This window comes from Liolophura sinensis, chromosome 8 (genome assembly GCF_032854445.1).
Source record: "Liolophura sinensis isolate JHLJ2023 chromosome 8, CUHK_Ljap_v2, whole genome shotgun sequence".
Taxonomy (NCBI): domain Eukaryota; kingdom Metazoa; phylum Mollusca; class Polyplacophora; order Chitonida; family Chitonidae; genus Liolophura; species Liolophura sinensis.
Window position 1 is genome coordinate 34,627,007 of NC_088302.1, and position 22,477 is coordinate 34,649,483.

General features: G+C 40.3%; 2 protein-coding genes across 2 annotated transcripts in view; both read right to left on the minus strand.

Moving 5' to 3' along the window:
* Positions 1-6,065: 6,065 nt before the first annotated feature.
* LOC135472913 (uncharacterized) lies at positions 6,066-22,338 on the minus strand. Its single transcript, XM_064752643.1, has 13 exons — positions 22,256-22,338; positions 21,560-21,686; positions 20,940-21,063; positions 20,535-20,706; positions 19,786-19,961; positions 16,504-16,627; positions 16,255-16,380; positions 13,623-13,729; positions 9,940-10,068; positions 9,360-9,521; positions 8,738-8,868; positions 7,427-7,562; positions 6,066-6,737 (listed from the first exon to the last, which is right to left on the minus strand). Exons 5-13 carry the CDS (start codon positions 19,810-19,812, stop codon positions 6,609-6,611), a joined length of 1,071 nt encoding a protein of 356 aa, XP_064608713.1. The 5' UTR covers positions 19,813-19,961; positions 20,535-20,706; positions 20,940-21,063; positions 21,560-21,686; positions 22,256-22,338; the 3' UTR covers positions 6,066-6,608.
* The window catches only part of LOC135473455 (tetratricopeptide repeat protein 37-like), a 29,656-nt gene continuing 26,998 nt past the window's right edge, over positions 19,820-22,477 (minus strand). The window contains exons 32-36 of the mRNA XM_064753305.1: positions 22,285-22,336; positions 21,560-21,686; positions 20,940-21,063; positions 20,560-20,706; positions 19,820-19,961 (exon numbers count right to left, since the gene is read on the minus strand). Of these exons, the coding sequence (XP_064609375.1) occupies positions 19,820-19,961; positions 20,560-20,706; positions 20,940-21,063; positions 21,560-21,686; positions 22,285-22,336 (592 nt within the window). The remainder of the gene's footprint in view (positions 19,962-20,559; positions 20,707-20,939; positions 21,064-21,559; positions 21,687-22,284; positions 22,337-22,477) is intronic.

Here is a 22,477-nt window from a genome sequence, read left to right on the forward strand (position 1 = left end):
AACAGGAAATAACTAGGCAAAAGTTTCTTCTTGTTTCCCAGCGAAGTTTTTTTTAAGAATCTGTATTATGCATACAAACATTTGAATATCGGAAAAAGAACAGTATGATATATAGCCTTTTCGTACTAACAGGATGTTTTGGAGTTTGGAACATTCGATACAGTCCAATATATCGAAACTTTTCCATGCGGTTACATGTGACTAGAACATGAGTTAGGACACAGCTTTTGTTCCTTTTAGTTGTCCTTGAGTACGTGTCGGTTACGAAGAAATGGAAAGAAGGCATAGTGGAAAACTCTACGTGAACAGGCCCTGACGTTACACTGTCCTCATTGCCACAACATAATGCCGCACTGGCTGTCCTGTGAGGTTGGGTATACACGATATTCTAACAGAACATTCAAATGCCATGTTCACAAGTCCGCACCAGATACATTTGGTGAATGTGGTATTGAATGTAGACTAACAATTTCGCACCAAGTTTGAATTCACCGACGCACTAGTCTGTATGTAATCTGTATCGTAATTTACAACTAATATTTGAATCATCGTGTTACCTGGTAAAGTAAAGTCAGCCCCGTGGTTCCGGACGTCCTCATAGTCAGTGTGGGTGGAGTAATACCTGTAGGGGGTAGACGTGGTGCTGTGACACGTGTCCGTGGGGACGGGAGAGCCCAGACACTGACCCCACACCAGCAAGACCGCGCCCAGACTGAGATGATACCACACCATGGCAGCCAAGAAAAGGTAGAGAAGTCCGGACACTCCCACACGGACGGAAGCTTTAACTGTCTTTGCCATGAGAAAGAATACCTTAGTGCCACCTGTTGTCCAGACAAGCAAAAAAAAAAAAATGCTGAAGAAGTGCTTAAAAAACCGTTAAAAATCATGTGATTTTTGTGTTGAAAATGAGGTAATAACGATAGCGGACATCTCGCCCCGCTTCGTCCTCACCTGGCTTGCATATGTCACTACATACATTGCCTAAGGTTACCTTTAAAAGTTACGCTTGGGTTTGGAGACTCTAGAATGATTGACGGATGTAGGCATTTTATCACTAGTACAAACATATTTTGTTCCTGTAACAACTTTACTTAATGCACGGCAATTTGTCTGAGTGTCATTATTTTGATCGCGGTAACACTGCTCATTCTTGTAACTATATTCCTAATCTTAAATTTTACTATGTAAACGGATTATATTGGATTTAGATGTTAGTCGAATACCAGTAATCACTTAACTAGAAGACACGCAGTTTTCTCATGAATGAACTTTGTTAACTGCGCTACATTGGCTGGCATTGACCTGGTTCCTTTATATAACATAAAAGTATAATCTCCTAATAATTTACACAACGAAATGGTCGCAAAATTTTACAACTTTGTTTAAAGTTAATAGTCCAAAAAGCTCACTGTCTAGTTACTGACATGCAGGCTAGATAGGCCGCGCAGCGACAAGGACGGAAGGAAAGTATGGAAGCCGTGACTTGCGTTAAAGACGCGTGTATACGGCTCGTCGACAGTTATAGGCCTACTTTATACTAACGTCTAATAATAGACAAGATAACAAGATAAGAATATTTCGTATTCTGAATACCAGATATAGGCCATTGTGTTGTATAACATCATAAATTGGATGGTTCCGGAAACCAATCGTATAAGCGGAGAGCCAACATGGCGTGGTGTGGCTGACCTGCTTAAGCGCTGACGTCTGAAGCATGGCGTAGTTACGGGAATGGGGGAACTCGTAAAGCTCGTTCCCACCTGTATCAAGACAGTACAAAGCCGTGAACTCATTTGTGCTTTCCTTTATTACGTCACAGTTATTGGTGCACGCACTGCAACGTCACAGCAGAAAACGAAGCGTTCTACAGTCATTTGGACAGTCTACGTAGCTCGTCCTCGAGTCTCCCATTGTGACGTCATGCTGTATACAGCATCGTTGGCAAGGTGAATTTTGTACGTCTTCTAACGAATGAAAGCCGAGGCTGTGGAAACGGTGCCATACGTGTTGCACATTTTAAAGATTTGCGCGATTTGAAAGCTATTTTGACAAAAACGATGTACACAGCATATAAGTTAAGCTGTCAACAAGTACAGGCGACAATGGCAAAAACTTAGCGACACGAAAGTTTCTATATGAACTAAATAAGCCTATGTCATTTCAGAGATTTACCGTGGTAAATCGTGAATTGTGTTTCTTGACCACATTTCTGGTTATGCGTGGCCAGATGATATTTATCAAAATGGCTTTCACAAATCTTACAATTTTTGCTCTACTGGCTACCGTCGATGTGTGGGCACAATAAATATAGCACATTCTGGGCCTATGGACTATGGCATGGAGTTAGTTCAGTTCTCCATCAACTTTACACTGACTTCGTTGCCACGATTATGATTTGACACAAAAAAACGGTGTCTCTGGTGTGGTCCATACCATTAGGACAGATGCTCGCGTTGTTTGTCTCCTATATTAGTGCCAAAACAGTAGGCCTATCTGTGGAGAGTCTGTGATGCGACATTGAATGTCCCTTAAATGTTGCCTACAATAACAGCTTTGTCAGCTGAAATAGCAGAAAAGAACATACCAAGTTTAACATTTGAAATTTTAACTGAAGTCTAAGATCATTTTGTGATCCCGGTGCCTTGCATCTAGGGTCCAAACTTTAGAGCCGATCTCAATAGGTTATCCATACGCCAATAAAAAAAGAGGCTCTGCCATTGTGTCGTATAATGCGGATGAAAGAAATTATGGAAGCTGTGAATAAGACACATGTCGACAGTATTACTTTACATTTATGCGTGACTATAGATGTCTACATCAGTACAGGTCTAAGTAGGCCTATATATAAATTCTGAATGTCACATGTACATTTGATGCATTACCTCATAAACTGGAAGATTTCCGCAGGTCTATATATTGGACGAGTCAACTTCGGATTGAGCGCATCTTCGCCAGCCAAATGATCCGATGCTCTCTGTTCAAAAGAGGGCTATCATTCCTTAGCTCGAAAAGATGCATTGAGCGGCCCGAACCTCCGCCTCAGCCCTGACGTTTACGGTTTCACGTACTCACTGGCATTGTGACGTCATGCTGTATACATAGCATCGTTGGCAAGCTGAATTGTTTACGTCATAAAAGAAGAGCTGTGACGGAGCCGGATGTGTGTTAGGGGTTCAACTTTTCAAAGTAACCAGCGAAGTTTTTCTTTGACAAACTACAGTGGACATGTTAACTGCAAGATACCGCAGGCAACATTGGACAGGCGCTTGAAGACGACAAACACTTTAGCAACACAGCAGTTTCCGTGTAGTCGCATGTCACTTAGCCTATATCATTTGAAAACTTCACTAAGGGAAATCGTGAGTTTTGTTTCTTGGCCAAATCGTGAGTTTTGTTTCTTGGCCATACTTTTTGGGTGTCTAACATGAATCTATAGAAGGAAGTCCATTTAGTTCATCACCTTGAGTCAAGCCCGCAACCTCCAGTATCATCTGATTGTCGAATTGATCCAATAGTCGGCGATCAATCTTCCTGGCAGCGAGATGCCTTTGCATGCGCTTCTAAACCATTGTCGAATTCTGCGGTATACGTTAATTACTTGAAAGCAGGCACGAACCTTCTATTTGAAAGTAACCTTCACGGTCGGAACTTGAGGTATCTAAAGCTACTTATTTCACGGTTTACCTGGAAAATGAAGCAGGCACCAACAGGAATATTTTATACTTACGCCTAAAAAAGATGTACAGACCAAGATTAATATTCCAAATTCTCAATGTTACATGTACGTACATGTATGCGTTGTATTAACTCGTAACCTGGGTGACTCCTGTGACAAAATGTGTGTGGTGTGAGAACAGTCAGCAATATGTTTCGTGTCTGACTTCGGCTTAGTTTTGACATCTGGCTCCGAGATCATGAAGCGATATTAAACTTAATTCAAAATTTCAAATCACTTTAAAACTTCTGTTTTTTTTTTGTATATTGCAATATCGAACATTTGCTTAAAAACGTAAATTTCTGTGTTATTGTACAACAAATTTCAGCTAAAATGACGGATCGCTTCGTGATCCCGTGGCCCGCATCAATTCAGCGCTGACGTTCAGCTGCCAGGTTTTGCGTGGTTACCAACATTGTGACGTCATCTTGCGTATAGCTTCGTTGGCAGGGTAAACTGTTTATGTCAAAACAACCGAGGGACGCAGAATGGACCATTGATATGTGTGGTGTCAATAGCTGCGTTGCTTGGTTTATTACGTATTTTATTACCATGAGGGCCAAAAATGCATGCAACCTTCCTTAGAATGTCATATCTTTCGGTTTGTTACACTGTGGGATGCGTTTCTGTCAGAAATATAATACGACTTTCCAGCAGAAAATGTTGGCCACACTGTAACAAGCCTTACATTCCAGGAATGAATAAATGAATGATTATGACTTAACGCCACATGGGCAATATTTCCACCATAGCGTGCAGAGAACAAGGTGAAATCACGAGGCGATTAAGGTTTTCGATATGGTAGCGAGAACATAAAAAACGAAAGCCTGAAGGTAACAATTTTTACAAGACAGCAATTTCCACCAGTTATTTTAAGCAGATGCTAGTTCTTTGATATTTGATTAGGTTTTAAGTGGCATTTAACATTTTTTTTTTAAGTTTTACGATGACACTGTTTCTAGTAGCTGGCCGTTATCAGTCATAAACAAAATGTATTTGCTATGCTTTCTTATTGTACAGCCCTGTCGGAGACATGAAACATGGCATACCACCCTGTCACATTTTCGGAACAGTTCAATCTGCCTAACGAAACAAGATCTCTGAACATTATTTTAAATTAATGACTTCACGAAAATTTTTCACTTTTACGATTGGGGTCAGTTTTTTAAGTGAAGGGAGCCAGAGCTCTTGATAAAATACAGACCATTGGCAAATTACTGATGAACTTTACCATGTGTGATGTACAAATATGAACACCAATGAACTTTACCATGTGTGATGTACAAATATGAACACCAATGAACTTTACCATGTGACAGTGTGATGTACAGATATGAACACCAATGAACTTTACCATGTGTGACGTACAGATATGAAAACTAATGAACTTTACCATGTGTGATGTACAGATATGAACACTAATGAACTTTACCATGTGTGAGGTACAGATATGAACACTAATGAACTTTACCATGTGTGAGGTACAGATATGAACACTAATGAACTTTGCCATGTGTGAGGTACAGATATGAACACCGATGAACTTTACCATGTGTGATGTACAGATATGAACACTAATGAACTTTACCATGTGTGAGGTACAGATATGAACACCAATGAACTTTACCATGTGTGATGTACAGATATGAACACTAATGAACTTTACCATGTGTGAGGTACAGATATGAACACTAATGAACTTTGCCATGTGTGAGGTACAGATATGAACACCGATGAACTTTACCATGTGTGATGTACAGATATGAACACTAATGAACTTTACCATGTGTGAGGTACAGATATGAACACCAATGAACTTTGCCATGTGTGATGTACAGATATGAACACTAATGAACTTTACCATGTGTGAGGTACAGATATGAACACTAATGAACTTTACCATGTGTGAGGTACAAATATGAACATCAATGAACTTTGCCATGTGTGAGGTACAGATATGAACACTAATGAACTTTACCATGTGTGACGTACAGACATGAACATCAATGAACTTTGCCATGTGTGAGGTACAGATATGAACACCAATGAACTTTACCATGTGTGAGGTACAGATATGAACACCAATGAATTTTACCATGTGTGAGGTACAGATATGAACACCAATGAACTTTGCCATGTGTGAGGTACAGATATGAACACCATATTAATGGAAGGCTGTGCAAATCATTAAACGAGTATCGCTGACTGCTAATTGTCTGAAAGGCCACACTAACAATGATAGCAGGGGAATCTACAGATTCCACGTCTGAGGGTTTAGGTAATGAAAAACTGAAAGTAACCAACAGAGTATTGGATTAGAAATAATACCATGATATATGTACATCATCTGAACCATTTTTATTGTGACACACCACTTCATACAAGTAGTATTATAACAAACATCACCTAAAAATATGCTCCTTTCAGAATATTTTTGATGTCTTTATTATAAACCTGTCTCACACGGGTTCAGAATTTTCTTATGAATTTCTTTCTCAAATTTTCAATGTCACAATGGTCCATCTCTTCCAAGCAATTTTAGCATTTTCATCATCTTCTAAAATCACAACGTGTGAGGTGAGAAGTTTTAAGATGTTTTGACACCAGAGGTGGACTGAAACAAATCAGCCGTTATGCCGACTTAATATGGAGCTGCTGGAATTGGCAGAAGTTTTCTGGAAGCTCTTCCAGCTTCATTTTGGAAGGCTTTAAGAGCTTCCGGAAGCAGAAGAGCTTAAATCAAGTGGACAGAAGATACATTCAGGAAGAAGATGAGGACAAATTGAGTCACCCTTGCATTTCAGCCAGGATCAATCTCAGCGATGAAAAAGATTCAAGAATCTATGTCCAATAAGAATGCATGCCCAATCCAAGACTGTGTTAAGCCATATCAATCAGCTTCCCAGTAGTCCTTGGGTGGCTCGCTGCTGGTCTTGGAAACTTCCCTCTCTTTGTATGTGCTCTTGTACCAGTCCAGCACTGATGTATCTCCACAATCCTCAATGTCCTTCAAGAAATCCTGCAGGAAATAAAACGTAACAGTAAAATGATCTGCTTAATGTAATGAAGTAAAAGCTTCCAAGACACAGCTGAATGTACCTGTACATGTAAGTCAGCTCCAGGGTAAAGAAGAATTCTGATGAAATAAAGAGTCATGTTCATGGTGTTTATATACAGAAGTTTAAATAATTTTTCTCATATTCCCACACTTAATTTAATCTTAGCATATATGACATAGACAATGTCGATCAGAGTCTTGCTGGCTATGATGCGAGTGCCAAGTGTGAGCCTCAGAGCTAGACTGCTCTTGCTTTTGATTGGTCAACATAAGAATCCAATTAGACTCAATTTTAATTTTCTTTTATATAAATGCAGGTATTAGTAAAAATCATCTGCTTAGCTCAGACTACTGTGCAGTATGACACAGAACAGAAAATTTTCATGTGCAGGAATGAACACTTTTTTTTTTTTTTTTCTCAAAAAAGTCACTCACATCAAGTGATCCATACAACCACATTGGACCCCGAACAACTTATTAAAGAAAATTAAATTTAGTTTTAAATCACGTTGTCAGTTGTGTGACAAGAGGCCAGCACTAAAAAATGTTGTACATGTATTTAACACTGAGAAACAATATTTGTCTATGGAGATCATCATGTGGCATTTCAATGAAATATATTCAGATGTGGGTGGTCTTTTCTGTCTCACCTGTAAGGCCTGTGGGTCCTTCTTTGTCTCCTTCAGAATCTGAATGATGAGTTTTCTGGCAAGAGAGACAACATAAGCACCACAAGAATTATCCTTCCTGTTGTCTAGCAACTGCTGCAGATGGTGTTTACTCAACCTAAAAGGTAAAACAAACCAAAGCATCCTGAAAAATGTGTTTCACAGGCAGGTAAACCATACATATATATAAATGTAACAGGTAAAGAATAAAATAATGACAGTATTTCCTTAAAGATGACAATGTTGACTGGATTATGTGTTTGTTTATTTATTGGTGTTTAACACTCATTCATGTTTCACTTGTACATTGGTGAGCCAGTATTATGCCGGAAGGAACAGTCCTAGCAATTCCTCTTAGTGGGAGGAAAAAGGGCAGTACATGGGAGGAAAAGGGGCAGTACATGGGAGGAAAACAGGCAGTACATGGGAGGAAAACAGGCAGTACATGGGAGGAAAAAGGGCAGTACATGGGAGGAAAACAAGCAGTATATGGGAGGAAAAAGGGCAGTACATGGGAGGAAAAAGGGCAGTACATGGGAGGAAAAGGGGCAGTACACGGGAGGAAAAGGGGCAGTACACGGGAGGAAAACAGGCAGTACATGGGAGGAAAAAGGGCAATACATGGGAGGAAAAAGGGCAGTACATGGGAGGAAAACAGGCAGTACATGGGAGGAAAAAGGGCAGTACATGGGAGGAACCCCATGACCATCTGCGGGTTGCTGCCACACATTCCTACTGACAAGCGTACGATGTCACTGAAGAGAAAGCCAGCAAGCTGGACTTCAACTCACACAGACTGCATTGGTGAGAGGCAGTTCTCGGCCTCAGATGGGTACATGTACATGCAATATGCCCTCAATGTGGCTGATGGGACAAAAACATGTAATATGCCCTCAATGTGGTTGAATGGATGAAAACATGCACATGTAATATGCCCTCAACGTGGCTGATGGGAGAAAAACAAGTACAAAAACACGAAGACTTCCACAAAGTAATGTCAATGTTCAAGACTTTTGAGGACAGCAATAATTGTGATGTAATAAAGGCAAGAGTAATAGCCATAGCCCATAGATTTGGACTGCTCTGTTACTTGTGGAAGGAGTTCGGCGAGCCCCCATAAGAGCACGCTGCCTTACTGATTGTGGGCTGATCAGCTCCAATGAGAATAACTCTTATTAAGCTAAATAAGACAGTGAATTGAATTGACCAAAAGAAACATATTATGACATACATGCAAGAATAATGGCAGCCATTAAAGGATAGCCATTTCTAATGACAGCTAACATGAAGTACCTGGGGTTGTCCTTCATAGCCAGTAATGCCTTCATCAGTAGTACAGCTGAACAGTTAGGCTCCAGCTTCATCACCTCCTCTGTGCTCTCTTCAAACATAGTACGCCAGTTGTCCTGGGAGGGAGCATCCTCCTGTCAGCATATGAGAGAATTAGCACCATTATTACCTCTTCCAAAGCAGGTTATGTTATTGTCAGCATTTATTTGCCTATTCTGTTAGAATTTGTTATGCACATATCATAATGAATGTTTGTACACAGGCTGGACGACAATGGCCCAGTGAGGCTTTTAAGTGTTAGGACAGAAATGCACAGTATTTAATTAGCCATATGTCTGAACCAATTACCACTGAGGACGTTTGCACTATCAGAGCACCTTCTACATGCAGTTTTAATAGAAATTTCGTTCTCAAGCTTTTCTCTCATGAAAAAGCAACTTGAACTCAATGTTTGAGCTCATTCTCTCTTAATAGGGATTTTCACATCAAAATGTGGTAATGAATTCTCACCTAATTCTACCACCAGTTGGCAAACCTGCAACTTACCGATTAGCCATATACACCCATTCCCATACCAATCTCCTTCACACAGCCCACCCCTTCCAACTTCCACTGTGAAACTAACCATCATGTGTTCAAAGGCCACCTGGGCCATTCTGATGAGGGGTAAGAACTTAGTCTGCCTGGGGGTTGTCCTGCTAGAGTCTGCTGACTGGAGACAGCTTCTGTACACCTCACTTACAAGCGCTGAAACCTCAGGCTCCTGGGTACTCAGCACGGCCAGTAACTTCATGAACAATATGAACAAGGTAAATGAATAAACAATCCAATTAATCCATTACTTTTAATAGTTTTAGTATTTATAATAACATCTATGGCAATTCATTTCTTACCAATTAACTCCAATTTAATGGATTTATTTTGTAATATATTAAATACATGGGGCCACTCAAACTTTGAATTCTCCCTCAAATGATACCAACCCACATAGCTTTCAAACTTTTAATATTCAAAAACAACTGCCTCTTTCAAGACACTGAAGGTCTTTTATTTCAACAACTAAGACTAAAGATTGCCTACACGTACATGAAAATGTAAATTCAAATAAAAATCTGTTGTGATGAAGCAATGTTTTAAAAGGCACTGAAATCTGTCCCGGATAAATAGAACATTTCAGCAATACAGAGAGCATACATATTTCTCACCTGCCAAACAAATGTTGACACGGCATTCTGGGAAATGATCTGGGCCAGCTTGGTTCTCTCCCCTGACAAGAATGACTCAACAATTTCTTTCAGTAACTGAAGTCGGCCATTGTTTTCACTGCTGTGCATCTTATCCAAAAAAAAAAAAATAATAATAACATTTGAAACTAATAATCTATAATTTAATTGGTGTATTTAAATTGTACTCAAGATTATCTCATTCCAAAAGTATCTTGAGACAAAACAGTGGAGGTGAAGACTAATGTGTGAATTGCAGAAGTTGATCTGTGTTAGTCAAGAGGTTGGCTTATCTCCAAAGACGAACAGTGTGACCTGCTCTGAATGATCAGTCAACATCACAGCCAGGATGTGGATTTCTACCACACAGGTGTACAGATCAGGTGATGGATATTATATTGTCATCAGGTAGAATAGTCAATAGTTCATGTTCACACCTACGTCAGAGATTAACAGTCTGGCTTCTTCTTACCTATTAGTCAACATCACAGCCAGGATGTGGATTTCTACCTCACAGGTGTCCAGATTAGCTGATGGATATTGTAATGTCATCAGGTAGAATAGTCAATAGTTCATGTTCACACCTACCTCAGAGATTAACAGTCTGGCTTCCTCTGATCTATTAGTCCACATCACAGCCAGGATGTGGATTTCTACCTCACAGGTGTACATATCAGGTGATGGATATTATATTGTCATCAGGTAGAATAGTCAACTGTTCATGTTCACACCTACGTCAGAGATGAACAGTCTGGCTTCTTCTTACCTATTAGTCAACATCACAGCCAGGATGTGGATTTCTACCTCACAGGTCTACATATCAGGTGATGGATATTATATTGTCATCAGGTAGAACAGTCAATAGTTCATGTTCACACCTACCTCAGAGATTAACAGTCTGGCTTCCTTTGATTGATTAGTCAACATCAGGGCCAGGATGTGGATTTCTACCTCACAGGTGTACAGATCAGGTGATGGATATTGTAATGTCATCAGGTAGAATAGTCAATAGTTCATGTTCACACCTACCTCAGAGATGAACAGTCTGGCTTTCTTTGATTGATTAGTCAACATCAGGGCCAGGATGTGGATTTCTATCTCACAGGTGTACAGATCAGGTGATGGATATTGTAATGTCATCAGGTAGAATAGTCAATAGTTCATGTTCACACCTACCTCAGAGATGAACAGTCTGGCTTCCTCTGACCTATTAGTCCACATCACAGCCAGGATGTGGATTTCTACAGGTGTACAGATCAGGTGACGGATATTATATTGTCATCAGGTAGAATAGTCATCAGTTCATGTTCACACCTACCTCAGAGATTAACAGTCTGGCTTCCTCTGACCTATTAGTCAACATCACAGCCAGGATGTGGATTTCTACCAGTCAGGTGTACAGATCAGGTGATGGATATTATATTGTCATCAGGTAGAACTGTCAACAGTTCATGTTCACACCTACCTCAGAGATGAACAGTCTGGCTTCCTTTGATTGATTAGTCAACATCAGAGCCAGGGTGTGGATTTCTACCTCACAGGTGTACAGATCAGGTGATGGATATTATATTGTCATCAGGTAGAACTGTCAACAGTTCATGTTCACACCTACCTCAGAGATGAACAGTCTGGCTTCCTTTGATTGATTAGTCAACATCAGAGCCAGGGTGTGGATTTCTACCTCACAGGTGTACAGATCAGGTGATGGATATTATATTGTCATCAGGTAGAACTGTCAACAGTTCATGATCACACCTACCTCAGAGATGAACAGTCTGGCTTCCTTTGATTGATTAGTCAACATCAGAGCCAGGGTGTGGATTTCTACCTCACAGGTGTCCAGATTAGCTGATGGATATTGTAATGTCATCAGGTAGAATAGTCAATAGTTCATGTTCACACCTACCTCAGAGATTAACAGTCTGGCTTCCTTTGATTGATTAGTCAACATCAGGGCCAGGATGTGGATTTCTACCTCACAGGTGTACATATCAGGTGATGGATATTATATTGTCATCAGGTAGAATAGTCAATAGTTCATGTTCACACCTACGTCAGAGATGAACAGTCTGGCTTCTTCTTACCTATTAGTCAACATCACAGCCAGGATGTGGATTTCTACCTCACAGGTCTACATATCAGGTGATGGATATTATATTGTCATCAGGTAGAACAGTCAACTGTTCATGTTCACACCTACCTCAGAGATTAACAGTCTGGCTTCCTTTGATTGATTAGTCAACATCAGGGCCAGGATGTGGATTTCTATCTCACAGGTGTACAGATCAGGTGATGGATATTGTAATGTCATCAGGTAGAATAGTCAATAGTTCATGTTCACACCTACCTCAGAGATGAACAGTCTGGCTTCCTTTGATTGATTAGTCAACATCAGGGCCAGGATGTGGATTTCTATCTCACAGGTGTACAGATCAGGTGATGGATATTGTAATGTCATCAGGTAGAATAGTCAATAGTTCATGTTCACACCTACCTCAGAGATGAACAGTCTGGCTTCCTTTGATTGATTAGTCAACATCAGGGCCAGGATGTGGATTTCTATCTCACAGGTGTACAGATCAGGTGATGGATATTGTAATGTCATCAGGTAGAATAGTCAATAGTTCATGTTCACACCTACCTCAGAGATGAACAGTCTGGCTTCCTCTGACCTATTAGTCCACATCACAGCCAGGATGTGGATTTCTACAGGTGTACAGATCAGGTGATGGATATTATATTGTCATCAGGTAGAATAGTCATCAGTTCATGTTCACACCTACCTCAGAGATGAACAGCCTGGCTTCCTTTGATTGATTAGTCAACATCAGAGCCAGGGTGTGGATTTCTACCTCACAGGTGTACAGATCAGGTGATGGATATTATATTGTCATCAGGTAGAATAGTCAACAGTTCATGTTCACACCTACCTCAGAGATGAACAGTCTGGCTTCCTTTGATTGATTAGTCAACATCAGAGCCAGGGTGTGGATTTCTACCTCACAGGTGTACAGATCAGGTGATGGATATTATATTGTCATCAGGTAGAACTGTCAACAGTTCATGTTCACACCTACCTCAGAGATGAACAGTCTGGCTTCCTTTGATTGATTAGTCAACATCAGAGCCAGGGTGTGGATTTCTACCTCACAGGTGTACAGATCAGGTGATGGATATTATATTGTCATCAGGTAGAACTGTCAACAGTTCATGTTCACACCTACCTCAGAGATGAACAGTCTGGCTTCCTTTGATTGATTAGTCAACATCAGAGCCAGGGTGTGGATTTCTACCAGTCAGGTGTACAGATCAGGTGATGGATATTATATTGTCATCAGGTAGAACTGTCAACAGTTCATGTTCACACCTACCTCAGAGATGAACATTCTGGCTTCCTCTGACCTATTAGTCAAAATCAGAGCCAGGATGTGGATTTCTACCTCACAGGTGTACAGATCAGGTGATGGATATTATATTGTCATCAGGTAGAACTGTCAACAGTTCATGTTCACACCTACCTCAGAGATGAACAGTCTGGCTTCTTCTTACCTATTAGTCAGCATCACAGCCAGGACATAGATTTCTACCAGTCAGGTGTACAGATCAGGTGATGGATATTATATTGTCATCAGGTAGAATTGTCAACAGTTCATGTTCACACCTACCTCAGAGATGAACAGTCTGGCTTCCTCTGACCTATTAGTCAACATCAGGGCCAGGACGTGGATTTCTACCAGCCAGGTGTAAAGTCTCGGTGACAGATTTGCCGTACCTAAATCAAGAAATTGTAACAAATGAACAGGGCAGCGAGAACAATCAATGACGCTCAGGGACGACAGACAGAGGTTAGGAAGGCTACACGTCTGACCCAGTTAGGCAGAACACCCCTCTCCTGGGCTGTTCCATTTTTGGTGGAGTTTATATAAGCGCAACAAATCCCTACTGTTGGCTGACTGATTACGTCTGTTATCGAAGACTGCTGATGTGAGCAACAAGATAGGAGGCTGATCAGGGCTGAACTGCTCATGTGCTGCTAGACAGGAGCAGCAATGTATGTAAGCCGGTCAGTTTAAACACATCCCGGAAGGCCACAAGGTCTATCGCCAAAAGGTTGCAAGCCGTGACAAGGGACAGCGTCCAAAACCGGACCTACGAAGCACACCGGGGCCGGTGTAGGTACACAGAGCGTGTTCACCGGAGGGTTTGTTCCGTACTCCATCTAGCTCTCATAGTTATTTGGATGTCTGTGTTATCACTGACAGAGGTTTACCACCAGCTATTAATTGTGAATGACTGCTCAGAAGTAAAATCGTCATACATTTGGTGGCAGTGGTGGGATCTGCCTGATAATGTACGGAACATCCTGCAGCAGGAATGGCAGAGGGAAGGGACCAGATGAATGGCATAGGTGGATACTTCGAGACGAGTGGGATGTTGCCTAGTATTGGCAGGATGCCTGATGACGGAGAATTTCACACTGACCTTAGCTGGAATAGCCGAGACGGTGTAGATGAAGACGGCTGGGTGACACTGGATCACACATTAGGCAATTTCAGAGTGGCCACAGAGCAGCCTAAGGTTGCAGAGGGAGATCTATCAATGGTTCACGGCAGATGGGATGAGTTCACCCCTCGTGGGCGGACCAGTAGACACATGACATTTGTCAAAGTATCCACTTTTGGCTACCGGTGTGTAACTGGACGGCTACCGGTGTGACCCAGTTACACAGAACACCCCTCTCCTGGACTGTTGCACTTTTGATGGAGTGTATATAAGCGCAACAAAATCAACAGTAGAATCAAACATAGAACCCTTAACGAACATCCTATTACAGAAGGCCTGGAGGCATTCAGCCAATCTGACTCTAGTCAGGTCTACATGAAGTGGCTGTTACATATTAACTTTAAAAAAATGCCAACTACCAACCACCATTGACCTCACTGAATTCTTGTTTCCAAAATTTGAGATCATAAGTTGGGTTTTTTTTCTCTGTCATTATCACTTTAATTTCTGTACTGAAACAAAGTTTGAAATCTCCAGCCAAATATGGGCCATCAGACACACGGGGAACAAATGTCAGTTGGAATGTGTGTTGGAAACCAAGTCGAGCAACTGGGAATCCATGACCATGATCTGGTTGCTGACAGACCTTTCCACATACGACCTGAGAGGGAGACTGTGTTTAATAGCTGAATAAACTCCCAGCAATCGTACTGTAGACAGGTTCCTGCATCACTGCGCTTTACTAGCTGGCATGCTAACCACTAGCCTGTGAAGCTACTGATTTATTGCCTGTGAAGCTGATTTATTGCTCATGAGGCTACTGATTTATTGCCTGTGAGGTTATTGATTTATTGCCTGCGAGGCTACTGATTGACTGCTACTGATTTATTGCTTGTAAGACTAATTTATTGCCCTCAAGGCTACTCATTTATTGTCTGCGAGGCTACTGATTTATTGCCTGTGAGGTTACTGATTTATTGCCTGCGAGGCTACTGATTGACTGCTACTGATTTATTGCTTGTAAGACTAATTTATTGCCCTCAAGGCTACTCATTTATTGTCTGCGAGGCTACTGATTTATTGCCTGTGAGGTTACTGATTTATTGCCTGCGAGGCTACTGATTGACTGCTACTGATTTATTGCTTGTAAGACTAATTTATTGCCCTCAAGGCTACTCATTTATTGTCTGCGAAGCTACTGATTTATTGCCTGTAAATAGAACTTTTCCAGGATATAACACATGAAATTGTTAAAATGCAAAGTCTAATTACTGATCACCATTAAAGCCAAAATGCAAAATACATACATTTTCCTGGTTATGACACAAACCTAGTGTATGTATTTGGAAAGCCTCATTCTAATATACTATTTTATCCAGGTCTGGCAGTTCAAAAGTATATCTTGTTATATATATATATGTATGTGAAAAAAAAAATGACTGTGGATGTCATTTACACACTTGTTTTCTTATCATACTAGTTATTGTTAGTCCTGTCGGCATAAGTACCCTTTGGATAATGTTAATTTGTGGCAACCAACCGACGGTAAATAAAGATTTTTGAGATTTGGGATTTGAGATGTTATAGCTCAAGTCAGGTTTTAATCTTCCGACCAGGCCCATACATAAAGCTGATACAAAGCAAATGATGTTGTAACCTCAACTGATATTAACACACTCAAGTCCTAAAACACTTCTGAACAACTGGCACCAGTTTCAAAACATACCATACACACATGTAGCATGTGCACCACCAACAGGTCACTTTATCATGACTAATGTTTATGGTTAATACCTTGTAAAAGATGTGTAGTAAACCTCAATTCAGTTTGCAGCAGTGCGGTTTTTCTTCTTGGGTCCTGTGTTAACACAGCCTCTGCATGGAGAGCAGTGACGACAGATGCCATGTTGTCAGGGTTATCTGTAAAAACAGGAAAACATATTGTCATAATGATCCTTCATCTCTGGCACAAAATAAGTAACAGTAATACACTTACATGTACACGAAAAACAACAGCAGACAGAAAATTCTTGGAGCAAATACCTGGCGATAGATGATAACTTTTCTGAGCCGTCCATAATGGGTTGTCCAAATGTCCATCTCCTGCTTCAACTCCTGCACTATTGCCACAGGCCAACAGACCCAGTGCTTGCTTTAGCAGGCATTTCTGGTGGGAAAACATAAGGAAAATGCTCTTCACAGATTCCATCAACATTACTTTTTACTGAATGTTGGAAGTTTGATACATACATGAATGTATTTGCAACCACATTCCAACCTTGATAGTTTAAACCCATAATACCTGGCTTTTAATAGCGGACAGATTAAACCACCTGGTATGTTTATTTCTTTCTTTATTTGATTCGTGTCACTATGGCTTACCCAAGAAACGTTCACCTAATACTTACGTGTATTTTATTTACCTACATGTACTTCACTGTTGTTTAATGCAATACTCAGGATATCTTCACTCCACCCTAATGAATGATAATAGTCCTGTTTATGTGTGTAGGGAACCAAAGCATCTCAAAAACGTATCTGACTAACAGTCTAATACCCTAAATTTGCAGTCACCTTAACTGCAGAAACTGAAGTCTAGTCACTGACTAGTGATCCAAGAGAACCTGTTAAACACATGTACCTCTGTCAGCATGTTCTTCATAAACCTACTTTAGCATACTGTGACACAAGCATCCAGACAGGCTTTACAAGTGTCCAGTATGCTTAATTGGTACTTACTTCAGTACATGTGACATCTGTCTCCATACAAGCTCTAACATTTCCAGTATGTTCATATAGTACTTATTTTAGCGTATTTGACATCTGTGTCCATACAAGCTCTAACAGTGTCCAGCATGTTCGTTTAGTACTTACTTCAGCATATTCGACATCTGTCTCCATACAAGCTCTAACAGTGCCCAGCATGTTCATATAGTACTTACTTTAGCATATGTGACATCTGTCTCCATACAAGCTCTAACAGTGTCCAGCATGTTCATATAGTACTTACTTTAGCATATGTGACATCTGTCTCCATATAAGCTCTAACAGTGTCTAGCATGTTGATATAGTACTTACTTTAGCATATTTGACATCTGTCTCCATACAAGCTCTAACAGTGCCCAGCATGTTCATATAGTACTTACTTCAGCATATTCGACATCTGTCTCCATACAAGCTCTAACAGTGTCCAGCATGTTCATATAGTACTTACTTTAGCATATGTGACATCTGTCTCCATACAAGCTCTAACAGTGTCCAGCATGTTCGTTTAGTACTTACTTCAGCATATTCGACATCTGTCTCTCCATACAAGCTCTAACAGTGCCCAGCATGTTCATATAGTACTTACTTTAGCATATGTGACATCTGTCTCCATACAAGCTCTAACAGTGTCCAGCATGTTCATATAGTACTTACTTTAGCATATGTGACATCTGTCTCCATACAAGCTCTAACAGTGTCCAGCATGTTGATATAGTACTTACTTTAGCATATTTGACATCTGTCTCCATACAAGCTCTAACAGTGTCCAGCATGTTCGTTTAGAACTTACTTCAGCATATTCGACATCTGTCTCCATACAAGCTCTAACAGTGTCCAGCATGTTCATATAGTACTTACTTTAGCATATGTGACATCTGTCTCCATACAAGCTCTAACAGTGTCCAGCATGTTGATATAGTACTTACTTCAGCATATTCGACATCTGTCTCCATACAAGCTCTAACAGTGCCCAGCATGTTGATATAGTACTTACTTTAGCATATTCGACATCTGTCTCCATACAAGCTCTAACAGTGTCCAGCATGTTCATATAGTACTTACTTTAGCATATGTGACATCTGTCTCCATACAAGCTCTAACAGTGTCCAGCATGTTGATATAGTACTTACTTTAGCATATTTGACATCTGTCTCCATACAAGCTCTAACAGTGTCCAGCATGTTCGTTTAGTACTTACTTCAGCATATTCGACATCTGTCTCCATACAAGCTCTAACAGTGCCCAGCATGTTCATATAGTACTTACTTTAGCATATGTGACATCTGTCTCCATACAAGCTCTAACAGTGTCCAGCATGTTCGTTTAGTACTTACTTCAGCATATTCGACATCTGTCTCCATACAAGCTCTAACAGTGTCTAGCATGTTGATATAGTACTTGCTTTAGCATATGTGACATCTGTCTCCATACAAGCTCTAACAGTGCCCAGCATGTTCGTTTAGTACTTACTTTAGCATATGTGACATCTGTCTCCATACAAGCTCTAACAGTGTCCAGCATGTTCATATAGTACTTACTTTAGCATATGTGACATTTGTCTCCATACAAGCTCTAACAGTGCCCAGCATGTTCATATAGTACTTACTTTAGCATATGTGACATCTGTCTCCATACAAGCTCTAACAGTGTCCAGCATGTTCATATAGTACTTACTTTAGCATATGTGACATCTGTCTCCATACAAGCTCTAACAGTGTCCAGCATGTTGATATAGTACTTACTTCAGCATATTCAACATCTGTCTCCATACAAGCTCTAACAGTGCCCAGCATGTTCATATAGTACTTACTTTAGCATATTCGACATCTGTCTCCATACAAGCTCTAACAGTGTCCAGCATGTTCATATAGTACTTACTTTAGCATATGTGACATCTGTCTCCATACAAGCTCTAACAGTGTCCAGCATGTTGATATAGTACTTACTTTAGCATATTTGACATCTGTCTCCATACAAGCTCTAACAGTGTCCAGCATGTTCGTTTAGTACTTACTTCAGCATATTCGACATCTGTCTCCATACAAGCTCTAACAGTGTCTAGCATGTTGATATTAGTACTTCCTTTAGCATATGTGACATCTGTCTCCATACAAGCTCTAACAGTGCCCAGCATGTTCGTTTAGTACTTACTTTAGCATATGTGACATCTGTCTCCATACAAGCTCTAACAGTGTCCAGCATGTTCATATAGTACTTACTTTAGCATATGTGACATCTGTCTCCATACAAGCTCTAACAGTGCCCAGCATGTTCATATAGTACTTACTTTAGCATATGTGACATCTGTCTCCATACAAGCTCTAACAGTGTCCAGCATGTTCGTTTAGTACTTACTTTAGCATATGTGACATCTGTCTCCATACAAGCTCTAACAGTGTCCAGCATGTTCGTTTAGTACTTACTTCAGCATATGTGACATCTGTCTCCATACAAGCTCTAACAGTGTCTAGCATGTTGATATAGTACTTGCTTTAGCATATGTGACATCTGTCTCCATACAAGCTCTAACAGTGCCCAGCATGTTCATATAGTACTTACTTTAGCATATGTGACATCTGTCTCCATACAAGCTTTAGCAGACGCAGCTGCCTGGTGACATTTCTCTGGTACGAGGCGTAGCAAAAACGAGGGACTGTAGATCTCTGACTGCAGGGTTATCTGGGTGGTCAGTGAGTGCCTGGGTTAACAGGGGACTCTGCTGCAGAGACATCTCCCTACAGATACAACACAAGGCTCAACATCTCAATCAGATAATGTTAGAGCGTTTTATTGTGCTACTTACATTTCATTTATTATCCACATGTTACACTGGGAAGCAAAACACACAGTGAACAAAAATTCAGACGGTTTGCTTCAAACTTAATCCAACAAGTCACCTTCTGATTGGCTGATTGTTGTTCTAATGTCATACTGAAGAATTTTTCACTTACATAATGGCTGTCAGTTTTACGGGCAGAGGAAAACTAGAGTGCTCCGGGTGAATCACCAACAAGAGACAAACTTACATCTTCTTCACCAAATGTAAGACAGCACGAACAGCCCTACGACCAATACTAATGCTTGAAAACACATTAGTAAAACCTCACTACTTATTTATTTATTTGATTGGTTTTTTACGCCGTACTCAAGAATATTTCACTCATAAGACGATGGCCAGCATTATGCTGGGAGGAAACCAGGGAGAGCCAGAGAGAAATCCACAACCATCCACAGGTTGCTGCCAGACTCACTGGTTACACTGAAATGGTGTTGAACTGATGCTTTATAACAATCACGAAGTGCTCTACCTGTAACACATGTAGGCCAGCTGACAACAACAGGGTCTGAGGCAGCAGATCCAGGGTGTCCCTGCTGATGAGCTCATCCAGAGCTGCCCTCACTAACGTCTCATCTGATTGGAGGAAGCCAAAGCTGCACAAAGCAGCCAGGCCATGATTGGATGAAGGCGTGGTTTGTGAGCTGAAATGAAGTCACCAGATTATTTGATTAATATAGAAGTAGGGTTTGATGGGTTATATATGGGAATAAGCTCTTCATCACCTGTAGCAACTTGATAAAAACATTGCAAAATGAAGGAGTTTATTCTTAATTTGAATAGACATTCGATTAACTTTTTTCAACAATATACTTCAGTAACATACAAGTACAATGAGAAATAGCACATTGGGAGGACCGCATATGCCTTGCCTTACCAGTTAAACAGAGCTGTTTTAACACCATCTGCATCTCCAAACTTATAGGCAACCATTCCCATGGCAGCGTACACATGGGATTTATCCTCATCTTTACTGGCAAGCTCCAGGGCTCTCTCGTATGCTAAAAACAGATAATCTTCTGCTGACTTATCTGAATTCACTAATCAAAAACTGCTTAAATTCCATTCAACCCTCAAAAATACATAAAATAAAATGAGCACAATGTTATTTTCTTGTATGATGTTCGATTCAGAAAAGAATCGCTCTAAGGAATTTCATTTTAGGGGCATAAAAGGTAATAAAATATTTTCTTCAATGGTGAAACTATTTTTCCAGCAAAATATTATCCTACCTTTTACAACAACCCTAAATCATCTTTCTAAAACATCTTAGAATAAAAATCTCAAAATCAGACACAACGGGTAAATTAGTTTGATTAATTTAAGATCAAATATGTCTCCAGATCTCTAAAGATTTGACAAACCACTATGAGTAAACCTTTCATTAGCACAGAAGTGAATTTAGTGTAATTCATACACTAAGCTATAAATGATCTTGGATTTTATCAAAGAGCCTAGGTATTCCAGAACAGTAAATAATCTATGGTTATTGGTTACCTTGGAAGCTCTGAGCGAGCTGTCCCAGCTTGTAATGCACCAGTGCCAGTTCACAGGTGCCTTCAAAGGTCAGGTCCTGCCCAGAGATAGGTACTGTGCCATAGCCTCTTCCAACCTTCCAGCATTCCTACAATAACAAACAGCAAGTTACAGACAGACAGTTTTCTCAGCATTTGGGCAGGTAAAACTTTTAAATCAAGAAATTTACACTATTTTCTTGAACATACATGTATCAGTCATTGCAACTCATTTTCTGAGGAAACTACAGTATCTGTCTAGTACTTACCTGTTCAATTACCTGTACACTTACCTGTACACTTAACAATGCTTAAAGGCATTTTGCATATTCCTAAAATACTAATTGAAGACTTGAAGTCACCACGACTGCATTGGTGAGAAGCTCCTGAGTCATTGTGCTGTTCTAGCATGCTCATATCTTGGCCACAGAGGATTCCAACCCCCACCCCCACCCCGACCCCCACCCTCACCTAACATGTTTTAATGACACAATAAAATGCAACTTCCACAAGTGTGTCAAAAAATGAACATTGCTGTCCACAACAGATAGAAACACATCATAACACCACAAAGATAATAACTCAACTACATGTACCAGTAGAGTGTGTAACAGAACTACCACAATACAATCTGTGTTATTTAAAATATACTTTACACAGTGTATGTTGCACCACTCACCCCAGGACTCTGGCTAGATTATATCTGGCCTTTGTGATAAGTCCATCAGAGCCACTTCCTGTCTCCAGTATAGAGATGGCCCTACAAGAATACAGCATATGCTGACGCTAGATCCATAAATACATGCACAGTAACCATCTCTGATGAAACCATGACACCACACTTTCACACAATACAAATAAAAAACAATGTTTAGAAATAATTTACCCACATTTAACACTT